The sequence below is a fragment of the Leptopilina boulardi genome, unplaced genomic scaffold (genome assembly GCF_019393585.1).
Source record: "Leptopilina boulardi isolate dan_hultmark-lab unplaced genomic scaffold, ZJU_Lbou_2.1 LbouV2_310, whole genome shotgun sequence".
Taxonomy (NCBI): Eukaryota; Metazoa; Arthropoda; class Insecta; order Hymenoptera; family Figitidae; genus Leptopilina; species Leptopilina boulardi.
The window spans coordinates 2,631,600-2,652,508 of NW_026137875.1; the positions used below are offsets into that span (position 1 = coordinate 2,631,600).

The following is a 20,909-nucleotide window of genomic DNA, read 5'->3' on the forward strand; positions in this document are numbered from 1 at the left end:
GACATTTTAAATCTTTTTGACATGTATAGCATTTCCATTGATTAGAATCTTTTTTTATAGCAGATAATTGCTCTACAGCGAGCCATGCTTCTTCAGTTAAGTAGGATTTTATGACAGCCAAATTAACATCATCATCTACTATAACTTGTGTTATTAATTCGGGTTTCACTTCTATGGCTGATTCTTCGATTTTGTGGCCCTTCAATGCTTTCTCCACTTTTTCCTCGTCAACAAAGAAGTTTAAAATTTTTTTAATTTTAAAATCTAACGATTTTTTAATAAACGGTATCGTTCTTTCTTTTCTTTCAGTTTTGGCTTTTGTTTTGGGAAGACCCATAGGCGTCGTTGTCAAAGACTTTTTTGGTCTACCCCGCATTTTTTGTTTTAACGGCATTTGAATATTTTGAATAATATCCATATTATTTTGCTCATTTTTGTTTTCTACTTGATCTAAAGCGTTTTTATCAATAATTTTACAATTACCATCAAATACAAGTTGCATTTTAGATGCGATCACTTCTTCTGATGATAGGAGATCTTCAGCAGTTAAAGTAAAACTATTTGAGAGTAGGTTCTCTTCTGCTGGAAGAATATCTGAAGCTTCTTCAGAGAAAAAATCTCCTGAGTAAATATTGTTTGCTGTAAAATCATCATCTACATACTCATTTATCTCGTCTTCTGTAGTCACATTTTCTCCTTCGTCTTCAATTAGAACTTCTTCCGTAGATGATTTTTGTTTACTTTCTTTTCCTATTACAGGTGTTAAATCAACCGGTATATTTAATGCTAGTCGTCGTTTAATCTACACATAAATAATAATTTTATAAAAAATATATTACTTTTTTTTAATTTCTCTTTTTAAGTTATTTTTTAATTATTATTTGTTATTTATATTAATATATACACATAAAAGTTATAGTTAAATTAAAAAAATTGTTAAATTTGTTATTAAAATAATGTTTCTTACTTCTGCTAATACTCCAATCATTGCATAGAATTTAGGTGTTGATAGTTCTGAAAGGAAAGGATTAATTTCAAGTAATTCTGTTTTTCCTATTTTTAATTTTTGGCCTTGACTTAAACTTTTCTTTTTAGCCCCATTGTTTTTTATAGAAGAAACATTGACACTGCTCTCTTCGTTGATCTGACTTTCAACGTTCTTAAAAATTCGTTGATTTTTTATATAATATTTTTGTGTCCACCGTTCCAAACATAAATGTGGATCCGCACAAGGTAGAGATAAATATTCCCTTACTGCAAAAATATGCCTAAAAACGATAAATAGTATATTTAGTAAAGATTATTTTGACGTCTAATTCGTAGAAGTACATAGTGTTAAATAGGGTAACAACACTAATTAACGATGGTACTCAATGCTGTTTTTCATAATTTGTAAAATAAATTATAATTTGCAATTATATAAATTTTAATACCTGCAAGGAAGTCCCATAGACAAATGGTTATCACAATTGCATTTATTTTCATTTGCTTTTCGAGAATTATTGCCAGTCTCTCGATTTAAAAAAAACAATCCTGTTTCAGGATCAATTCCTGAAATTTTATAATTCGACTTTTCGTTCAATTCTTGTTGCACAAATTTAAAAGCGTATTCGGTTAAATGTTTGTTAAAAAATTCTTCTGGACTTCCAACTGCGAATGGAATAGCTTTTCTCTTTAAACAAGAGTAGGCAGCTACTACGTCGTGCTCTGTAAATCGAGTAGAAATTAATATAAAAAAATCTACAACAAATCGTTCCAAACTGATAAACCTTGAAACTATTGTTTTGATTTTTCCATTTATAGATTCAAGTCTATTATTTGTTGTGTTTAAGAAGGTCGTGTTTAAAAAATTGCTGCCGAAACTCCATTTTGAATTAATCTTCTGCTGAAGTCTTTTTGGCCGTTGGTAACGCCTAATTTCTCAGTTGTAATTTCCCTGTTAAATGTTCGTTGAGTGTGAAATAAACAAATTAAAACTTTTGCTTCAGAAAAACTTTGTTTAATTATGTCGCGTTCAGTCATATCCTTATCCGCCATAACGGTTCGGATCTTTAAAGAGTCCATAACCCACTGGACATTTTCTTTTGACTCATGCATTAAAATGCACCCTGTCACGATTTCTGTTTGGCCTTGTGAATTTTCAACTATAATTAGATATAGTGGTGCTCTCAAATTTAGTAGTTTATAAGTGGCATCTATGCCAACAAACTCTGGAAAAGCTTCCATTGCTTGTTGCATTTGTTGGGTGACAAATAATACGCCTTCAAACACGTTATCCTTCATCAAAACATGACAATCAGCTCCTGAAATTGAAAAACCAGTTATTAAAACATTGTTTGCAACTTTGCTGTCATCGTAACGCTTAATAGAGTTTTGTACTACACGGAAAAATCTAGAAATAGCTGACAATTGAGAAAAACAAGAGAAATAGACAGTAAATGAAATATAATTGTGGAACTAAGGAAAAAAATGAAATAGTTTTCACATGTGCATAAATAAGATATAAATTAAGATATGAAAAATTGATGATATAGGTAATAAATGACAAAACATTTGTAAAATTCTAATTAATACACCTTTATCTTATTTTAGGTTTGAACTATTCAATTCATCATTTAAGTATTTAAAAAAAAATATTAGAAAAACACATTTGAAGAAGATAACAAAAATAAAAAAGTATAATTTTTTTATTGCAAAAAATCAAGTTTTTTTTTATCAAATGTGCGTTGTGAATAAATAAATGTTCTATTGAACTAACCATAATCATCTTGAAGCAAGCGAATCGTTTCGCTTAAGTTATTTTCTTCTCCACTGCGAGCAACTATATAAGACAAATCTTTTGCTAATATTTTTTTGTAAATAATAAATAAAATAATAATAAAATTTTATATTACGGCCTTCTTACTGGGTATATGTATAATAATTGATTAGTTATACTTTGAATATTTCATGGTTGTGTGATAAATTTATACTTTTTATGTATAAAGAATCACCATCATCATTAGCTACGACACTGAAACCGGCCGGACATTGTAATTGAAAAGTTCTAAAACAATAAGAAAATTTTAAATGACAAATGGTACAAATGTTTATATGAAGGAGGATTGTCCTACAATCCGATTACAATGCGATTTTCTAATCATTTGTATGACTGATGAATTTGATATAAATAAATGAATAAGATGAATGAAGAAAAAATTGATGATTTAGACAAAATGTTATATAAAATATTATAAAATACTTTACTTTGAATTACGTTGACCAGTGGCTGATGATTTTCTTCCATCTCTGCCTCCATGCTTGCAAGCATATTTAATGCTATAATATTTAATTCCTTCCTTTAGTTCTTTTTCTCTATTTAGTTTCTCACCTCTCGCTTTTGTAAGGCAATTTCTTATTTTAAATATAGTGCAAGTATCATTTTGATACTGCTCTATTTTTTGCTTAAGCTGTTCATAGCTGCTAAACGTATCGTTGACATTCAGGCTACATGGATTTTGTGTTTCAACCTGTGAATCACTCTGTACGGCTAAAATATAAATTTTTTTAAAAACTTTATTCTCGATTTATAATATATATACCTATATAATAATAATAATAATAATAATAATAATAATAATAACAATAACAACAATAATATAAAACATTATTGATTTATTATATTTGTACACAATGTGTGTAAAATTGTATTAAATATAAATTTCATTCGCCTTTCAATAACATCAATTAACTGAATCAAATAAATTGCCAACTTTATACGATGCACAATATTTTTTCAAATATTGACAGAAAATAATTTAACAAATTAATATACTTTGAATTAAATTTATATGCAGTAAATTAAACTGATGCTTATATATGTTGTCCAGTATTGCTTTGGTATTGTATAAAGTTTATGAAATTGTCAAAGTAATACATTTTTTTTATAATTTATTCCTACAAACTAACATTCGTACTTACGAGATTCTCCTCCGCTTGCACTATCATCACTCACCTTTTATGTTTAACAATATTCAAAAATAAAACTTTTATCTATGCACTACACGATCAACCATCACCATACGTGTGTAAAACAAAAATCGTGTATCGCCTCGTCTGCGCCACCAAATTTGAAAGCATTATACACGACCTCTATAGAGTGATAATATTACTTAAGTGGCGCGCACTTTAAAATGAATTAAATCTAAGCATACTTTTGCATATTCTTATTTCTTTAATTAATTCACAATACAATAATTAATTATTAATAATTAATTAATTGTTATAAATTTTTTCCATTAATTAATAAATTAATTAATCAAATTTTAAAGTAGATACTTTATTAAAATTTATTATAATAATTTAATTGAATTTGCAATAAAAAGTAAATTTTAAAAATATACAAAAAATTATTATTCGTATTACTGATGTAATATTATATTTTTATTATATTATATAATATTGATTATAAAATTGCCGCTACTGGGATCTGACATGGGGGCGGGGCCTAAAGCAATATGGCGTAAATTGGGTAACACTTTTAGTGAATTTACATGGGAATAACATGGGATGCAGAAAATGTTCATTTCTATGGACAGTATTTGCGTATGGGCAGGTACAAATCCTGCTCAACGAAAATTTATTGAAGGTGAACGCGTTTTGCAAGGCGGGCACATTATAAAGTGTGGTGTAAATCGTGTAATTTTGGTTTTGGTTTCGGAAATTTATGGAAAATTACGCTTAAATTTTTCGCTACAGTACTGCCACAGCCTCTCACAGAACACTTAATTCTGCAGGAAGATTTCTCACGCGGTCAAAATGTAGCTTCATTCATAATGATAAAATAATTAACAATGACAGCGGAACTACAATTGCAAGTGACACAAACAGTTATCCAAAACTAGTTACATTTTTCAACACCAGATGGCATGTGTACGAATGTCAGATCCCAACAGAAAAGTCATACATAAGTTGCGTTCACAATTAATATTAACGACGATAAGCAAGTAGTGGATGTCTTATACGTCCCTGAGGTAGCACTTATGCCTATGTGTACTATATTTTGAGGTTAAATGCACTGAGAAAAGTTAAACACAGATTTCGTACTAAACACACGTTCAGATACTGTACCTAACCTTTCGAGCAACATCGGTTCTAAATTGTATCGCAGCTGCGCTTTTTGGTGGACAGATACTGTACTAAATCGTTTGTTCCACAAGTTAGATCAGAATCAGTACTCAATTGGCGCTGCTGGTGTTCAATTTTAGTATTGCGTCGGCACATGATTGAGGTACAATATCTGTCCCTCAAAAAATGCAGATGTTGCGTTAAACTTCTCTCAGTGTGGTAAAATGCAAAAAAATATTTTTATACTCCTTAAAATGTAAAAAAAACAGTTAATGAACGCAGATAAATACATTCTACTTACCATTTGTTTTTATTTGTCGATTTTAATCTGTCAACTGAAATTAAATAATTTAAATATAGGGTGACGGGCCAAATTATCTACCATAGAGATATAAGAATAGAGTGCGCAAGCCTGTACAATTTCCATGTTACGCTGCGACAAACCAATAGAAGAAGACAGATGCAACTAGTGGGCCCTGCCTTCCTTCTTGTCTTACTAACTCTAAAACATCAGTGAAACAAGGATGGGAAAGGGGCCTACAAATCGCATCTGTTTCTTTCTGTCCAACGCATATAATCTGTCGTTTTTTCGAGCCTCTTGCGCACTCTATTCTTATATCTCTATGTTATCTACCAGTTTTTATTTGGCCCGCTTTTGATTATCCTCTGAAGGACCAAAAATCTGTTTCATTATATAGAAGTGGGGTGACGGGCCATTTAAAAAAAGTAGCTTATTTGGCCCATCGACGGGCCAAATAGACACGTCGTCGTTTTATAAGGCGATTTCGAGATTAAAATATGGAAATACTACATAAATCAAATTTACCAAAAATTTAAAAATAGCATATTTATAATATTGTTTTGAAATATTTTCAGTGTATAGCAGATGCGGTTTTATTTGACATACTATTCATAGTGGTATTTCTTACATACATGATCGCCAACTTCTATGTATATTGTTATCTTGCAGAAAGATTGCAAGATGAAGTGAGATTATTATAATTCTTCAATTCTATTAACCGATTTGTATATACACATTTAAAATTTTTTTTTTTTTAAATGATCTTTAATTATTAATCTATGATAATATATGTATAATAAATAGAGGCACGTTGTCAAAATGTCCTACTGCGATTTCGTAAATAAGATCACTAGCACCGCCAATGTGCAAATATGGCGAAGCTTCTATAATGTAGCATTTTTGTATCATTATATATTTAGAGTGTCAAAAAGAACGAAAAAAAGTTGTATAAAGCTTATAAAAAGCAAAAAAAAAATTTTTTTTTAAATCATCGTAATATTAATGACAATAATAACAATAATGCGCTTTTATTTTCGCAGCTATGGGCCAATAGTTGGTTTCCATTGTTCCCACTCACAACTTGTTATAATTCTCGTCAACTACCGCACCCTGCTCTAGTGAAAAATTTAGTGAATTTATAGTAACTTTTACTTTTAACAATAGTCAATAAATTTTCACTAAAACACAGCTTCGGATTGAAACACTGGTCGCCATGTTTTTCATTCCCTAGTTAGTATTGGTTGCATAGTGGTTTTAATCAGGGTTGGGAAAGTAAACTACCTGAAGTAATCTACGTGGTTCTTTATATTTAGATGTAAAAGATGTTTCTATTATCATTATAATAATGATTAATAAATTAGAAAAATTAAATTAATACATTTAATTATTTCATTCAAATTAATTATGTAACTATTAACTTTCTTAATTTAATATATAATAATTATTATTATATTACTATATTTTTCTAATATTAATTATGATAAAATGTTTTAAAATTAAAATTATTGACAATTAATTATTTAATTTATTGTTCAATATATTTCAATATCATTAAATTATTTGAATTCTCCCGCCACTTATTAAAAAGACGGAAATGAACAATATGGTGTTTCGGGTCTTCTAATAAAATTGTGAAACACAATCGCCCATCCAGTTATATATACAGAGAAAAAACCTGAACTCAAAATGAGTAGCGTACGTTACTCATTTTGACGTGCAGCAAAAATGAGTCAGGTTGGTGGCGCCACTTTCTATGTCGTTTAGCATTGATTCATTTTGAATTGCACCAAAAATGAGACTAGTTTTTATCTGTGTAGAGATCAGTGTAATCATCTTACGATGTTTAAAAAAAAATGTTTCTTACATAAGACTTTTTCAAAAATTCATTTCAAATAATCAAATTCTTTTTTAAACAAATATGTTATAAACTGAAAAAATCAAAAAATAGAATAATCCTGACGACGTTCCTCTATATCAATTGTAAAACAAAATATAATTTTAAATTATAAATTAATTCTTTTTTCAGAGTTTTTCTTTTGCAGAAACTGCATATGCATGCGAGTGGTATAATTTGCCTCCAAAAAAAATGAAATATTTTTTACTTTTAATACAGCGCGGTAGAAAACCAGTGGATTTAACGGCGGGAAAGTTTTGTATTCTCAATTTAATTCTATTCGCTAGTGTAAGAATTTTTTTTTTTCACTATAAACACAATTTTTATCTACTACATAAATATGTATAAAAAAAATTAATTAAAAATTTCAATAAACTTGTACTGAAACAGAAATACCAAACATATAAAAATTATAGTTCATTATAATATTGTAATTATAATAAAAATTGAATTTATAGATTATCAAAACTTCAATGGGATATCTATCGGTTCTATTAACAATGAGACAGACACATAAATAATTCAAGATTGTTAACAGTATATATTAAAATGTAGTAAAATGAAAATTCCTTGTATTTTATAAAATGGCAAATAAATTGTTGAATATGTAAAGATTACCTATTTTTATTAACAATTTAAATTAATATTTTACCACTAATAATTGCGAAATAATGAAAATAATAATAATAATTTTTATTTTACGAAGAAAATGGAAAATCTGCATAACCCTTGGTATCTAAGACAGATATCAGGATCCCGTGCTCCGTGTTTTTGTGAGAATGATCGCTCTTGTTCTGATTAAATGTAATATTAATTTTTCAAAAATAATTGTAAATAAATATCACTGATCGCACTCTTCTAAATATTTATTTATTGAAATTGAGATTAAATTAAATTTATCCACAACATTTTTAGGGGGGGGGGTACACCAGTTGTAACTTTTGAAAAATCGATTATTTTTTTGCATTTTCTTAAACTATATATATATGTTTTTAGAAGTGTGTCTGTAAATTTTTATGCAGATCCGGTGAAAAATAAATGAGATTTATTATTTTTAATCTCAGATCACTGTCGGATTCCTTTAAAATGTAAAAGAAGCACAAGTTATATTGTCATTTTATTCTGTTATCTTTTTGTATCTTTTGCAAATTTTATTACAAAATTAATTCACCAATTTTACTCTATTTATTTATGTAGAAGTTTGTGCCTTTAAAGAAAAATTGAAGATAAGTATCAATAAATTAAAATTGCCTATTTTATAATAATTTAAAACTTAAAAATTTATTTCTTTTTCCTTTAGATTTCTTTCAATTAGACGATTTCAATTTTAATTATATTGCGAGAGGATAAAAACATTTTTAATCAAATAAATTATTTTCGAAAGAAAAATGAAAAAAAAACAAATCCTCTAAAAAGTATATTAATTTAATTGCATTATATTTTAGTTGAAATAATCGCAACACAACTGTTATATAAAATAAAAAAGATTTTTTTATAAAATAAAGAGAATTATATTCTAGATTTAAAAAGTCTGAGGGAAGACAATGAAATGAAACTGAAATTCTTAATAAGAGAATCATGTGCGCAGGCTCATATTCAACTTTAACAAAGTACGAGTAACTCTAATGACTGCGGTCATTAACTAACTTTGTAAAATGCAAAACTCTGGTATATTTAAAACTTTCTTCTTTTTTATTTCCACAGAAATATAGATTCGTTCAGTATTACTCTGTTTAGAAATATTGTTTATCACTAAACTTTAACTTCCATACTTACAAATGTATATCCATATACTTCCATGTTGTTACGTACATACTATTTAAATTTTACTGAATTAAATATTATTTCTTAATATTATTTCCTTTTTTGTCCTATTATTGATATTAGTAATTATTTTTCTTTCAATCAATAAATATTGATTCCAAATTTATTTCATGGGAATATAAAATAAATTTTAAAAAATTACATATATATATATATATATATATATATGACGCTAACAAAAAAATTAAAAAAGATTAACTGATAAGATTGCTTTGAATAAAAATGGATGGTGAAAAAGGTGTGTATACAAGAATTCGAAATACGTTCGAGAAACGTATTTTTATGTACGTTCCTTAAAAATTTGACAAAAGATATCGGTAGATCGTTTCAAAAATGTTTCAAACTCGTCTCCATTGACTATACATATGTGTTAAGGAGGTTCTATGGATAATCGAATAAACAAACAGATTTCGATAATACTTGGTGTACTACTAAATAATGCTTCTAAAATTATGTAGTTAAATTTTTGAGACCTGTAGGTTCTTGAGAAAAAAATTATATTCGTTTTCTTTTTTCACTGTATTTAAAAAAGGACAATAGGTACCTGTGAGAGTTCAAATTAATTAATTTATAAATTTTTTTTTATTTTTTATGATACAGCGAGCAAAACTTTCAATGTCTGGCAACACGGTATTCCGCGCGTCAAAGTTTTGAGGTTAGAATATACTCAAGCGCGCGTTATTTAAAAAAAACATACAATACTTGAAATAATTGAAGTATATAAATAAGATAAATTATGGAAAATAATACATGTAATATTATATTTAATTATTAATTTATTATATTATATTAATACTTAATTAATATGTATTAATATTACAAATTTTTAATCCTATAATAATAATAATAATAATAATAATAATTTTTTTTTTTTTAAGGGTTATGGTAAAAATACAGAATTATACATTTACAATGTCCATATAAAAAACATCCCTTCACTCTTCGCCTCGCATGACTCCCGGAACCGCTTTCGCATTACTTCAGGTGTCGTGGTTATCGGCGTCTTTTGGTCGTGCCTCGACTCTGCCTATTTTTTTGCCTACTTGGCTTCCCTCATTTTCTCCTTATTTCTTCATTCTTCTTTTTTTTTTTTTTTTTTAGTCAATGATGTTTTGTTATTTTTTGAAAGTTATTCCTTTTTCGTCGAAGTATTTTTTCTACTTACTCTGCAATAAGATCCCATGTTTCTTTTGTTCTTAGCATATGCTGCACTACTGTATCTGGATTAAAATTTCCGATTATTTTTTCTATTGCTTGCCTTTCTTCCTTCCACTTTTCACATACAAAGAATGTATGTTCAGCATTATCTATCTGGCAGTTTCAATAGATGCATTGATTATTTGGAACCTTACGCATTCTACAGAGATATTTATTGAAAAGACCATGATTTGTCAGGAATTGAGTCAAATAAAAATTTACCTCTCCGTGTTTCCGGTTAGTCCACAAGGGAATTTCTTTTAATACACGTGCGGTCCACCTGCCCCTTGATTCGTTGTCCCATCGATCTTGCCATTTTTCCATTGTACGTTCTCTAGCTATTTTTTTCGCCTTTTCTTTACCATGAACAGACTTCATTTCATAGACGAATTTTCGTTCCTGAGCGATTCAATCTATGGATATAATACCTGCTATCACCATTACTACTGGTTCTGACACTGTCCTATAAGCGCAGGTTACGCGCAAAGCACCTGTTTTATGAACTCCCGCAATGCGTTTTCGATATTTTTCATACTTTAAACTTTCTGCGTAGTTTTCGCTTCCATAGAGCATGATAGATTCTGCTGTGCGTTGTATAAGGCGTCTTTTACTAGGAGTAGGGCCGTCAATATTTGTCATTAGTCTTCCCAGAGATGTAGTGACTTCAGCTGCTTTCTCTGCTGCTCTTCTTATATGCTCCCAGAAAGTCATTTTAGTGTCGACCATCACTCCAACATATTTAACAGCCTTCTTTATCGGGATCTCAGTTTCTCTCATTCTCATAGACATAGGGAATTCTATTCTCTTTTTCGTCAATAGAACTATTTCTGTCTTGGACAGGGCCAGTTCCAATCCATGCTTATCCATCCATGAGTGAATCCTTCGCATAACTTGATTAAGACGCATTTGTGCGTGCTCTATGTTCTTTTCAATAATCACTGCTGCAACATCATCTGCATATCCAACAAGAAAGGACCCTTCTGGCATACTTATTCGTAGGATACCGTCGTAAGATATGTTCCAGACATCCGCTCCAAGGACTGATCCCTGAGCTACCCCGGCTGTGAGTTCCTTTTTCCTCTGTCCGTCTTAATAATAATAATAATAATATAAGCAGTGTTGCCAGACTTTCTAATTTACAAAGTGAATCAAATCAGAAAAAAATTGGTTATTGTTTTGACTAGTTGAGTCAAGCAATAGAACTTTCTTAAGACCAGGTCCAAGTGAGGCAGCGCCATCTACATTGAAACTAAAATTTTGGAAAATTTTCAACAGCCTTTTCTTGAAAACAAGAAGGTAAAATGCTTTTTCCTTTATGGATAATTGATTATTGGCAAGACATACACCAGCTAAAACTTTTTTTGAGTTAAAATAATAAAAAAAATTTCATGTCAATAAATTAAATATGAGCACTTTTTTCACAAAAACTGTAACAGTACTTTCTCAGAAATTACAATCAAAAATGCAATTTCCATTTGGAAAATTAGTAAACGCTAAAAAATACACGACCTAAGATTTACCAATCACGAAAATAACAAAAAAAAAGTATTTTAACATAACATATTTTACTCATTATGACAGCTGTTTGGCAGGTTATATATGTCACCAGACGTTTCGCAGTTTTTCCGAACGAGGAGATTGGCGCTGTTGCTAACCACCTGAAATACATAATCTACCAAAGGGCTGTCACAATCAGTAAAGCAGTATCAATATGTTAAATATTTAATAAATTTTTTTTTGTTATTTTCGTGATTGGTAAATCTTAGATCGTGTATTTTTTAGCGTTTATTAATTTTCCAAATGGAAATTGCATTTTTGATTGTAATTTCTGAGAAAGTACTGTTACAGTTTTTGTGAAAAAAGTGCTCATATTTAATTTATTGACATGAAATTTTTTTTATTATTTTAACTCAAAAAACGTTTTAGCTGGTGTATATCTTGCCAATAATCAATTATCCATAAAGGAAAAAGAATTTTACCTTCTTGTTTTCAAGAAAAGGCTGTTGAAAATTTTCCAAAATTTTAGTTTCAATGTAGATGGCGCTGCCTCACTTGAACCTGGCCTTAAGGACGTAAATAAATTATTTTTGAGATATCCTAAACCGTTTAGTCTCTGGCCAATTGATATACAACTTAAAAAGTGAGTTAACATCTTTTGGACACGCAACAATAATTTTTTTTAGAAATTAAAATTCTCTCAAGTACTTATATAAAAAAAAGTTTTAAAAATGTTAAAATTTCGAAAAACGGTTTAAATTTTTTTCTATTAAATATTTTTTAAATTGAAATCTAAAAAAAAAATTCTAAACTTAGAAATTAAATGTTTAATCTTCTTTTTTAATAAATGTTATCTGATTCCCGTAATACAAATTTAAAAAAAATGTAATTTCGTACAAATTTTTAATTCTTAGTAAGAACTAAGAAATTAATTTTTTTTAACATTTAAAACATTTATACTGATTATAAAGTTCACGTAAATTAAGGAGTCGAACTATTAGTTCCTCAACATAAGTTGCTTAGCATAGTGGTTAAACGTTGGCTTGTAACGCTAAGGGTCCCAAGTTCGAATCCTACCCCAGGAATAAATATTTTAATTTGTAAATTCAGTGCTATTGTTAAGCAATTTGAAAAATTATATGCAAATTTGAATATCCAATAAATAAAATGAAATAATTTCAATTAAAAAAGCTATAGCAGACATTGTACATGAAAATTTTTGGAACGTTTTGGAACTTATTTAGATTTAAAGAGTGTATTTTTGAAAATAATTTATTTCATTCTAAAGTTTTAGATTTTTTTTCATTTCATACTTGTTTTTTTTCTATAGCCTTTGAGGATTTGATGAAGTACTCTCGTATGTGTCTAAAAACGTTTGGAGCTTGGCCATCGCAAACAAATAAAACATTATCAAATGTCTTGTTTTTTATCAGTTTTATGATTTTAATGTTTACAATTATCATACCACAAGGTATAAAGTTGATTCAAGTTCGAGACAATCTCCGTCTAATAACTCAAATTGTTTGTGCTGCAGAATTGCCATTTTTGGTCGCTGTGATAAAAATGTGCATACTATATTATAATAAAGAAAGTTTGTATCATTTAAATATTATATCAATATGCGACAGGAAAAACCTGATATCAATTTAAGTAGAGTATGATACTCAGTTTGAAACGCATAAAAAAATAATTATAATTCAAAATTATTCTGCAAATGATGCTGACTTAAAAATCTAAATTTCCGGTCAGGATCATTTTAAATATAATTTGAAATTGGTCACTTACTCAATTCGATGACAAACTTAAAATGAATTGTAACAAAAAATGAGTCCAAGTTTTTTCTGTCTGATATTGTCAATATATTGAACTTTCCCACTTGGAAAGATTCCCCGGAAAGTGCCCCCTGGAGGTTCTATCAGAATTCCGCCGGAACTTCCAACGTAATTCCGTCGGAAACGGAACGTAATTCTAACGGAATTCCGATGGATTTAAGACTCTAAAAATTATGAAAAAAATTAATAGGAATTCCGTCAGAACTCCGTCGGAGTCCCATCGGAAATTCTTTGGAACTCCAATGGAATTCCGACGGAATTACGTTGGAAGTTCCGGCGGAATTCTGATAGAACCTCCAGGGGGCACTTTCCGGGGAATCTTTCCAAGTGGATTGCACAACAATATTGAGATAGTAATATTACTTCAGATATTTATGTGTACTTATTCTCCTAACATTAATTACAATTCTTTTATCAGCAATAAAGATTCTTTATGGCTACATAATTGATAATTGGAAAACAAATAGAAGTAATGATGAAATAAAAATAATGATGAAAGAGGGTTATAGGGGTAAAAAAATTGCAATTTTTTGTATGTCAATGGGATTTGCGACCATGATTGCTCGTTTGATTCAATGGATATTTGAAAATTTAAGTAATTGGCATAATCCAGATCACTTCAAAAATTATACATTATATATTGAAGCATATTTTCCATATAATTGGAACTATAGTCCAATTTTTGAATTAAGTTGTATTATTGAATTTGTTGGCACATATTTATCAATTGTTGTCTATACTGGTACTGATGGTTTCTTCAGTCAAATTGTTTTACATCTTTCTGGAGAATATATTATTTTAGGTTTAAAACTCATGGACATTATCAATACAAAAGTTGGTTATGAGTTTGATGAAAAATTGGGCCACATCATTGATGTACACGATCATATTAACAGGTTGTTAAATTTTGTTTTTATATTATATTTTACAAATAATTGTGACCTTAACTAAAAAGGGCATACTGAAGACATGAAATTAACAATAATACACTAAAATTGGTGAAAACGATATGAAATTAATTTTACTTTGATTTTGAATCCATAATATCAAATGGTTTTTTCATTTCACTCTATTCTAATTAATTCCACAAAAAATTTATTAACACTTTGGCATATCACTGCTTTTTTCCATCATGTTTTAGACTGCTCCACAAAAACTCATCTCAATTCATTTAATGTTTTACGATAAAAATGTCTGTTAAAAAAATTAAGATTACAATAATCACTTGACTTACAATTAGCAATTATATATTTTGTTAAGTAGAAAATATATTATATCATACAAAAACTAATGGAAAATATTTAGTTGTATCGGAATCTTAGAAAGTACATATAATTTGATGATTCTGGTACAATTACTCGGTTGCAGTATTCAATTTTGTATGCAGGGTTTTCTTTTTGTATTGGTAGGTATATATTTCTATCTTTATAAAAAAAAGTAACTATTTCATATTTTCTCTAAATTAATTAAATTCTAAATTCTATTTTGAATTTTAATTACTGTATTTTTATTTTAAGTATGTAACAGATAAAAATTCGAGTTCCGTGATATTAGATGTACTTTTTATAGTAGTATATCTTATGTATATGATTGGAGATTTCTATGTGTATTGTTATTTGGGTGAACAGCTTCAGATACAAGTAAATAATTTCAATCTAACATTTTGTTGTAAAAACAATTTGCATTGTATAGTGAAAAAAGTATTTATTGGGTTTTAATCAGTAATTTATTTTTTTTTATTCTATCCTTTAGACTAAAAAGATAATTTTTTGCATGTTTTTTTCTTTTTGTAATGTTTGTATTTTTTTTAGAGTTTTGCATTCGCACAAACAGCTTATGATTGTGAGTGGTACAATCTACCTCCTAAGAAAGCAAAATGTCTTCTTTTGCTCATGCAGAGTGGACATAAACCCGTACAAGTAACAGCGGGAAAATTTTGCGTTCTCAATTTAATTTTGTTTCAAAACGTAAGTTTTTAATTTTCATCCTTTGTTAAAAATAACAACATCTTGTAAACAATTTAGTGGAATCACTCAAACATTTCGTTATATTTTAATTACAACATGGTGTAAATTCACAGTAAAAACCTGGGCACAAAATGATCCAGCCAGCAGGAGCATTTTGATCCGCAGCAAAAATAAGTCAAGTAGGTTGCGCCACATTCTATGTCTTTTAGTATTGGTTAATTTTTGCTGCGGATCAAAATCAGCCCAGGTTTTTACTTTGTTTACCTGGCTAAATTAACGACGTGCCCCCTTCAGTGACTCTGCGCATAGGGGAAGTGAGTGTTTCTCAGTTAAATGCTTCTCGCTTTAAATCATCGTTAATATAAAAAGTAAATTATTCTTCTTATAACAACAATTAAATCATATGTTAAATTTAAAAGATTTAATATGTTTCAGAAAATTTTGTGAATTTGAATTAAGTGATTATTTATTTTAACCAATTATTAACTATTATAATAAATTAACTGTATTCATACCGATTTATTTTTGTATTTAAAACAAATAACATTTTCTTCTATCAAGTAACATTAACTTAATAGAATAATTTCATTTTAAAATTTAAATGTAAAAATAAAAATAATTTATGTCGAAATGTAATATTTTTTCTGAAATTTAAAACTATTCATTTTTAAATACAGTAAAATGAAAATTTCGTAAAATCATAAATAAATAACGCTATTTTTATTAAAAGCCACCTATACATATATTTTTAAAACGCCTACCTAATATATTATTTATTACTGTTTGTATATGTATATAAAATTAATTTATGAAAAATACATGTTTAAAAAAGAAAATTTATTATTAGCAATAAATTAAAACAAATGTTCTTTTAACCAATAATAATTAATTCCATTAAAAAAATTTATCAATTAATACTTGATTAAATGTCAAATTTAATTGAATTAAATATTCCCAAAATTTTCTGAAACATATTAAATCCATTAAATTTAACATATGATTTAATTGTTGTCATAAGAATAATAATTTATTTATTATATTAAAGATGATTTAAAGCGAGAAGCATTTTACTGAGAAACACTCACTTCCCCTACGCGCAGAGTCACTGGAGGGGGCACGTCGCGTCGTGTTGGTTCTCCAAAAGGTTTAAGTGTGGAACGCGCATAACAGGACATTATGGTTTTGGTGCCTCCGTTGCCTTAGCGTCCTTTCTTTCTGAAGGTCCTCTTTCTGCCCTCCGCCACCTTTGGACTACTTAAGCTTCTTTCATGCTTTTTCGTCCCCTTAACAATGCGTGTAGTCTTCGATTTTAATCAAAAGGTAAACCTTTTTAGTTACTCTATCAGCTATCATTTTCGTGTAGCTGATGATTTTCTTGCGAAGCTTACTCAAAACGCCAGCATAAGATCTTCCTTGATGGATTTGGATGACCATCGTTGATCTTTTGTTGCCTTCTTCTTCTTGACAGGATGTTGTGGTTCCGGTGCCTTCATTTCGTACTTTTTTTTAAAGGTGCTTCCTCCTTTTTCTTCTTTGGCCCTCCGTTATAACTCTAGAGTTTGTTTGTCACCAACTGTAAATACAGTATACACTTCGAATGCCTGTCGTTGGCATCTGTTTCTTAATGTTTAGTCTTTGCCTTCTCGATAATGGCTTTAAGGGTTTTCAACCCGTTCTTTATCGCAAGGTTAACGTTTTCTGAACTTTCAACATTTTCAGGACCTCTTTCTCCATTCTGGTCAGAATTTCTGCCTCCTCTCCTCTCAAATTAGCGCAGCTTTACTGCACTTCGCTGATCGCCTCCGTGTCTATCTTTGATTATACCAAGCTGACAGAACTAACGCTACTACTTACACTAAAGATGCTAGGTGTTCTGCCTCATTTTCTTCCCTTATCGCCGTTGACGACGATTTCAAGTACCGCAAGACATGTGTCACCCCACAAATAATCTTGTTCCTTAGATGTCCTTTAATGAAAAGTCTTGCCACCGCGACAAGATATGTCAAGAATATAAACGATTCTTGACAGTGGATATTCATTGGCGTGTGGTTTTTTTTATATATAACAGGTTTGGTACTCCCAAACGTGAATTTTACAGGGCAAGCAATTAAAGTAACAGCAGAAACGTGAAACTTGAGTAGTGAGGAGAAGTTTGTGAAAAATTTGCTAGACATAATATCAATTTTTGACTTTTGCATGTGAAAGTGCAACGCAAAATCTGTCGATTGGCATTAAAAACTTAAAAAAAATTGTAAGGTACCTTTTGTTGTGAAGTGTCACATTAACTTGATCAACCCAAAGATAAAGAAAAATTTGTTTCATTTAAACTAAACAATTTGACGTACAAAATTTTATTTAATTTTAAAATTGAACTTATATAACATGAAAATATTTATAGGTGATTTAACTAATTTGTTTTCTGAGTAAGCACTTTTCAGTACTTAATACAACTTTAAAAAATTACCAATAACGACAAAGAAGCAAATAAATTTTCTGCTCAATTTAAATTTATTTAATTTTAGATTATCAAAACATCAATGGGTTATTTATCATTTTTGGTGACAATGACGATAAGAAAAAAATGAATCTTCTTCTTTGGCATTTCATATCATTGAAACATCAATGGATTTATTTGTCAATTTTTTGATAGCAACGTGAATAAGCATTTAGTATAAAAAGTGTAATATTGTAAAAATAAATAAAAAATGTTCACTACTACTGGATAAGAAATTGAAAATAAAAATGAAGTATGAGAAATGAATATATGTAAATTTATATTTTTGCAAAATGAAGTTATTTTTAACATAATTAATATTATTTATTAAGTAGTTCTATATCATAATACACGAAATCATTTTGCTAATGAAACTTTTTGAAATAATTATTGTCAAATAATTTCCAGGTAGGAAAGAATGTAATTTTATAGATACGCGAGATAAAAGATTAATATTTAAAATACAAAATTTTCTCTTGCATCTTAATTATGTAAATAAAAATTGTGCAATCTTTAATTTATTGTAGTTGCGAAATAAAAATAAAATAAATAGAAACTTATTTTAAAATTTACTTTTCTACAGTTATTAATACTTTTTTAATTTAATCAATTATATTATAATTATTAATTTTGAAACAAATAAATAAATTTCATCGTCTTTTAAATTTTCATTATTGTCAAATAATTATCTGAAATGAATAATTATTGTTTTACATTTAGATTTCTTAAAATTAAGCGATTTCAATTTTTATTACATCAAGGATAAAATTTTTGAACAAATAAATTTTCAAAAAGAAATATTTAAAAAAAATAAAATATATATTGCAAAATTTATTTATTTGCATTATGTTTTAACTAAAACTATCTTAATACAACAGTAGTGGGATTACGAATAGCGCTAGTCGCTATGTAGCGCTTTTCGCTATTTAGGGTTAAAAACTTACATATTTTTAGTCAAATTTGTTCTAAATGATGTCCAAAATAAAATAGCGTTGACAGTTTTTTCAAAACTTAAACTGCAAGATCGTAATTCCAAAGAGAATATAAACATAACCCTACTGGATAAGACCTTTGACATAGAATTCATGTCAATTTCCTAAAAGGTTTTATCTACGTAGCAAACAAATACTACACGAAGGTGGAAACAATTCTCTAACTTCATGTTTGCCAACTGTTAGTTTCAAATAAAATAATTAACTAGTGACGAAATAAATTATACTTTAATATTGCAAATAACCTATTAATTTAATAAATAACAACTTTAAAAATAAATTATCTAGTTTAATGTTAAAATAATTTATAAAGGAAATAAATTTTTTTTATTTAATTTAATAAATAAAAATTAAGAAAATTAATCTTATTGCAAGAATTTAACATAATAATTGCATGAGATTTAAAATTAGGATATTCTTTACCAGCCTAAATTTAAAAATTGATAAATTTTTTTAATTAAATTGATTTAAATTTGCATTTCATGAAAAACTCTTTAACTCACAAAAAATGCCCTATACATTTTTTTAGTGAAACCTTGCGTGAGAACAAAAATTCTATTTCCGAGGTTATATCTTCAAAATTTTTTAAATTAAATTTTTTCCCTATTTTAGACAATGTCTAATAGAAACTTTTAATCCTATGAAAAAGATAATAAATATAAATGCAATAAATATTTAATTATTAATATAAAAAAGAAAAGTAAATAATTTATTATTATTGGATAAAGTTGAATTATTTTCTTGACATTTTGTAAGGATAGAAATTTAAAATAAATGTTTTCTTTATTTCTTTATTATTCTTATGTTTTATTTAGTTTATCTTTATAATTATTAATTATAAAAAAATTTAAGGTTAAAATTCAGAAATAAAAGTGTTAATATAATAATATTAATAATTATCGTTGCCTCAAATTGCCTTTTTTATAACTTTTGAGATTGTTACACTTGAAAAATTTGTTAGGCTTTTAGATATTTCTTTTAATTGCTTCATTTCTTCATCGTGGGAAATCCTTATGAATTTGATACATTCTTGATTTTAAAAAAAATTGTTAAATTATAAAATAAAGCAAATATGAGAAAAAAAATACACAGAAAAACAATTGTACCAACCTAAATCTATCAAAATGATACCATTTTTTTTAGTCACCCGATAGCAAGAAAATTTTTTAAAGTGAATGTAGCTTTGAATCGCTACGTAGCGAAATCTTCGTAGCGCTGTCGCTATTTGTAATCCCACTCCTGAATATCTAATTAAATCCCCCTAAAATCTTTGAAAAAATCATTTAATTTTTTGATCCTACGAAGAAAAATGATTTTTGATCCTGAGCGTCGAAGCCATCTTCATGGAGGTGAATTTTGATCAAATATAATTCCAGCACGTCATTCTCGTAAATAAAGATTAGTACACTTGTTTCTCTGGGTAAATAAAATAAATATAATTAAAAAAAATATAGATTCTAGGTTTGAAGTCTAAGATAAGACAATGGAATGATATTAAAATTCATAATGAAAGTTTCACATGCGCAGGTTCACATTTAACTTTAATAAAGCACATTACTCTAATGACATGTCATTAACAATTCCCTTAATATTTCTTTGTTTAGAATATTGTTCCTCACAATATTTCAATCTCCACATCTAGTACGTACTATTCAAATTTTACTTATTAAATATTTTCTTTTGATATATAATTTTATTCCTATATATTATGGATTCTTTAAAAATTATTTATATTTAATTAATAAAAATTGAATTTAATTTATTCCATGTGGTACTATGTTTTAAATAAAATAAATAAATAAATA

General features: G+C 28.0%; 1 protein-coding gene across 1 annotated transcript in view; it reads left to right on the forward strand.

The window, feature by feature from the left end:
- Positions 1 to 18,367, forward strand: part of LOC127283812 (uncharacterized) — a 42,453-nt gene extending 24,086 nt beyond the window's left edge. Inside the window, exons 16-21 of the mRNA XM_051308907.1 lie at positions 13,150 to 13,410; positions 14,070 to 14,547; positions 14,957 to 15,056; positions 15,169 to 15,291; positions 15,463 to 15,618; positions 18,141 to 18,367. Coding sequence (XP_051164864.1) covers positions 13,150 to 13,410; positions 14,070 to 14,547; positions 14,957 to 15,056; positions 15,169 to 15,291; positions 15,463 to 15,618; positions 18,141 to 18,203 — 1,181 coding nt within the window. The 3' untranslated portion in view covers positions 18,204 to 18,367. The remainder of the gene's footprint in view (positions 1 to 13,149; positions 13,411 to 14,069; positions 14,548 to 14,956; positions 15,057 to 15,168; positions 15,292 to 15,462; positions 15,619 to 18,140) is intronic.
- The last annotated feature ends 2,542 nt before the right edge of the window (positions 18,368 to 20,909 follow it).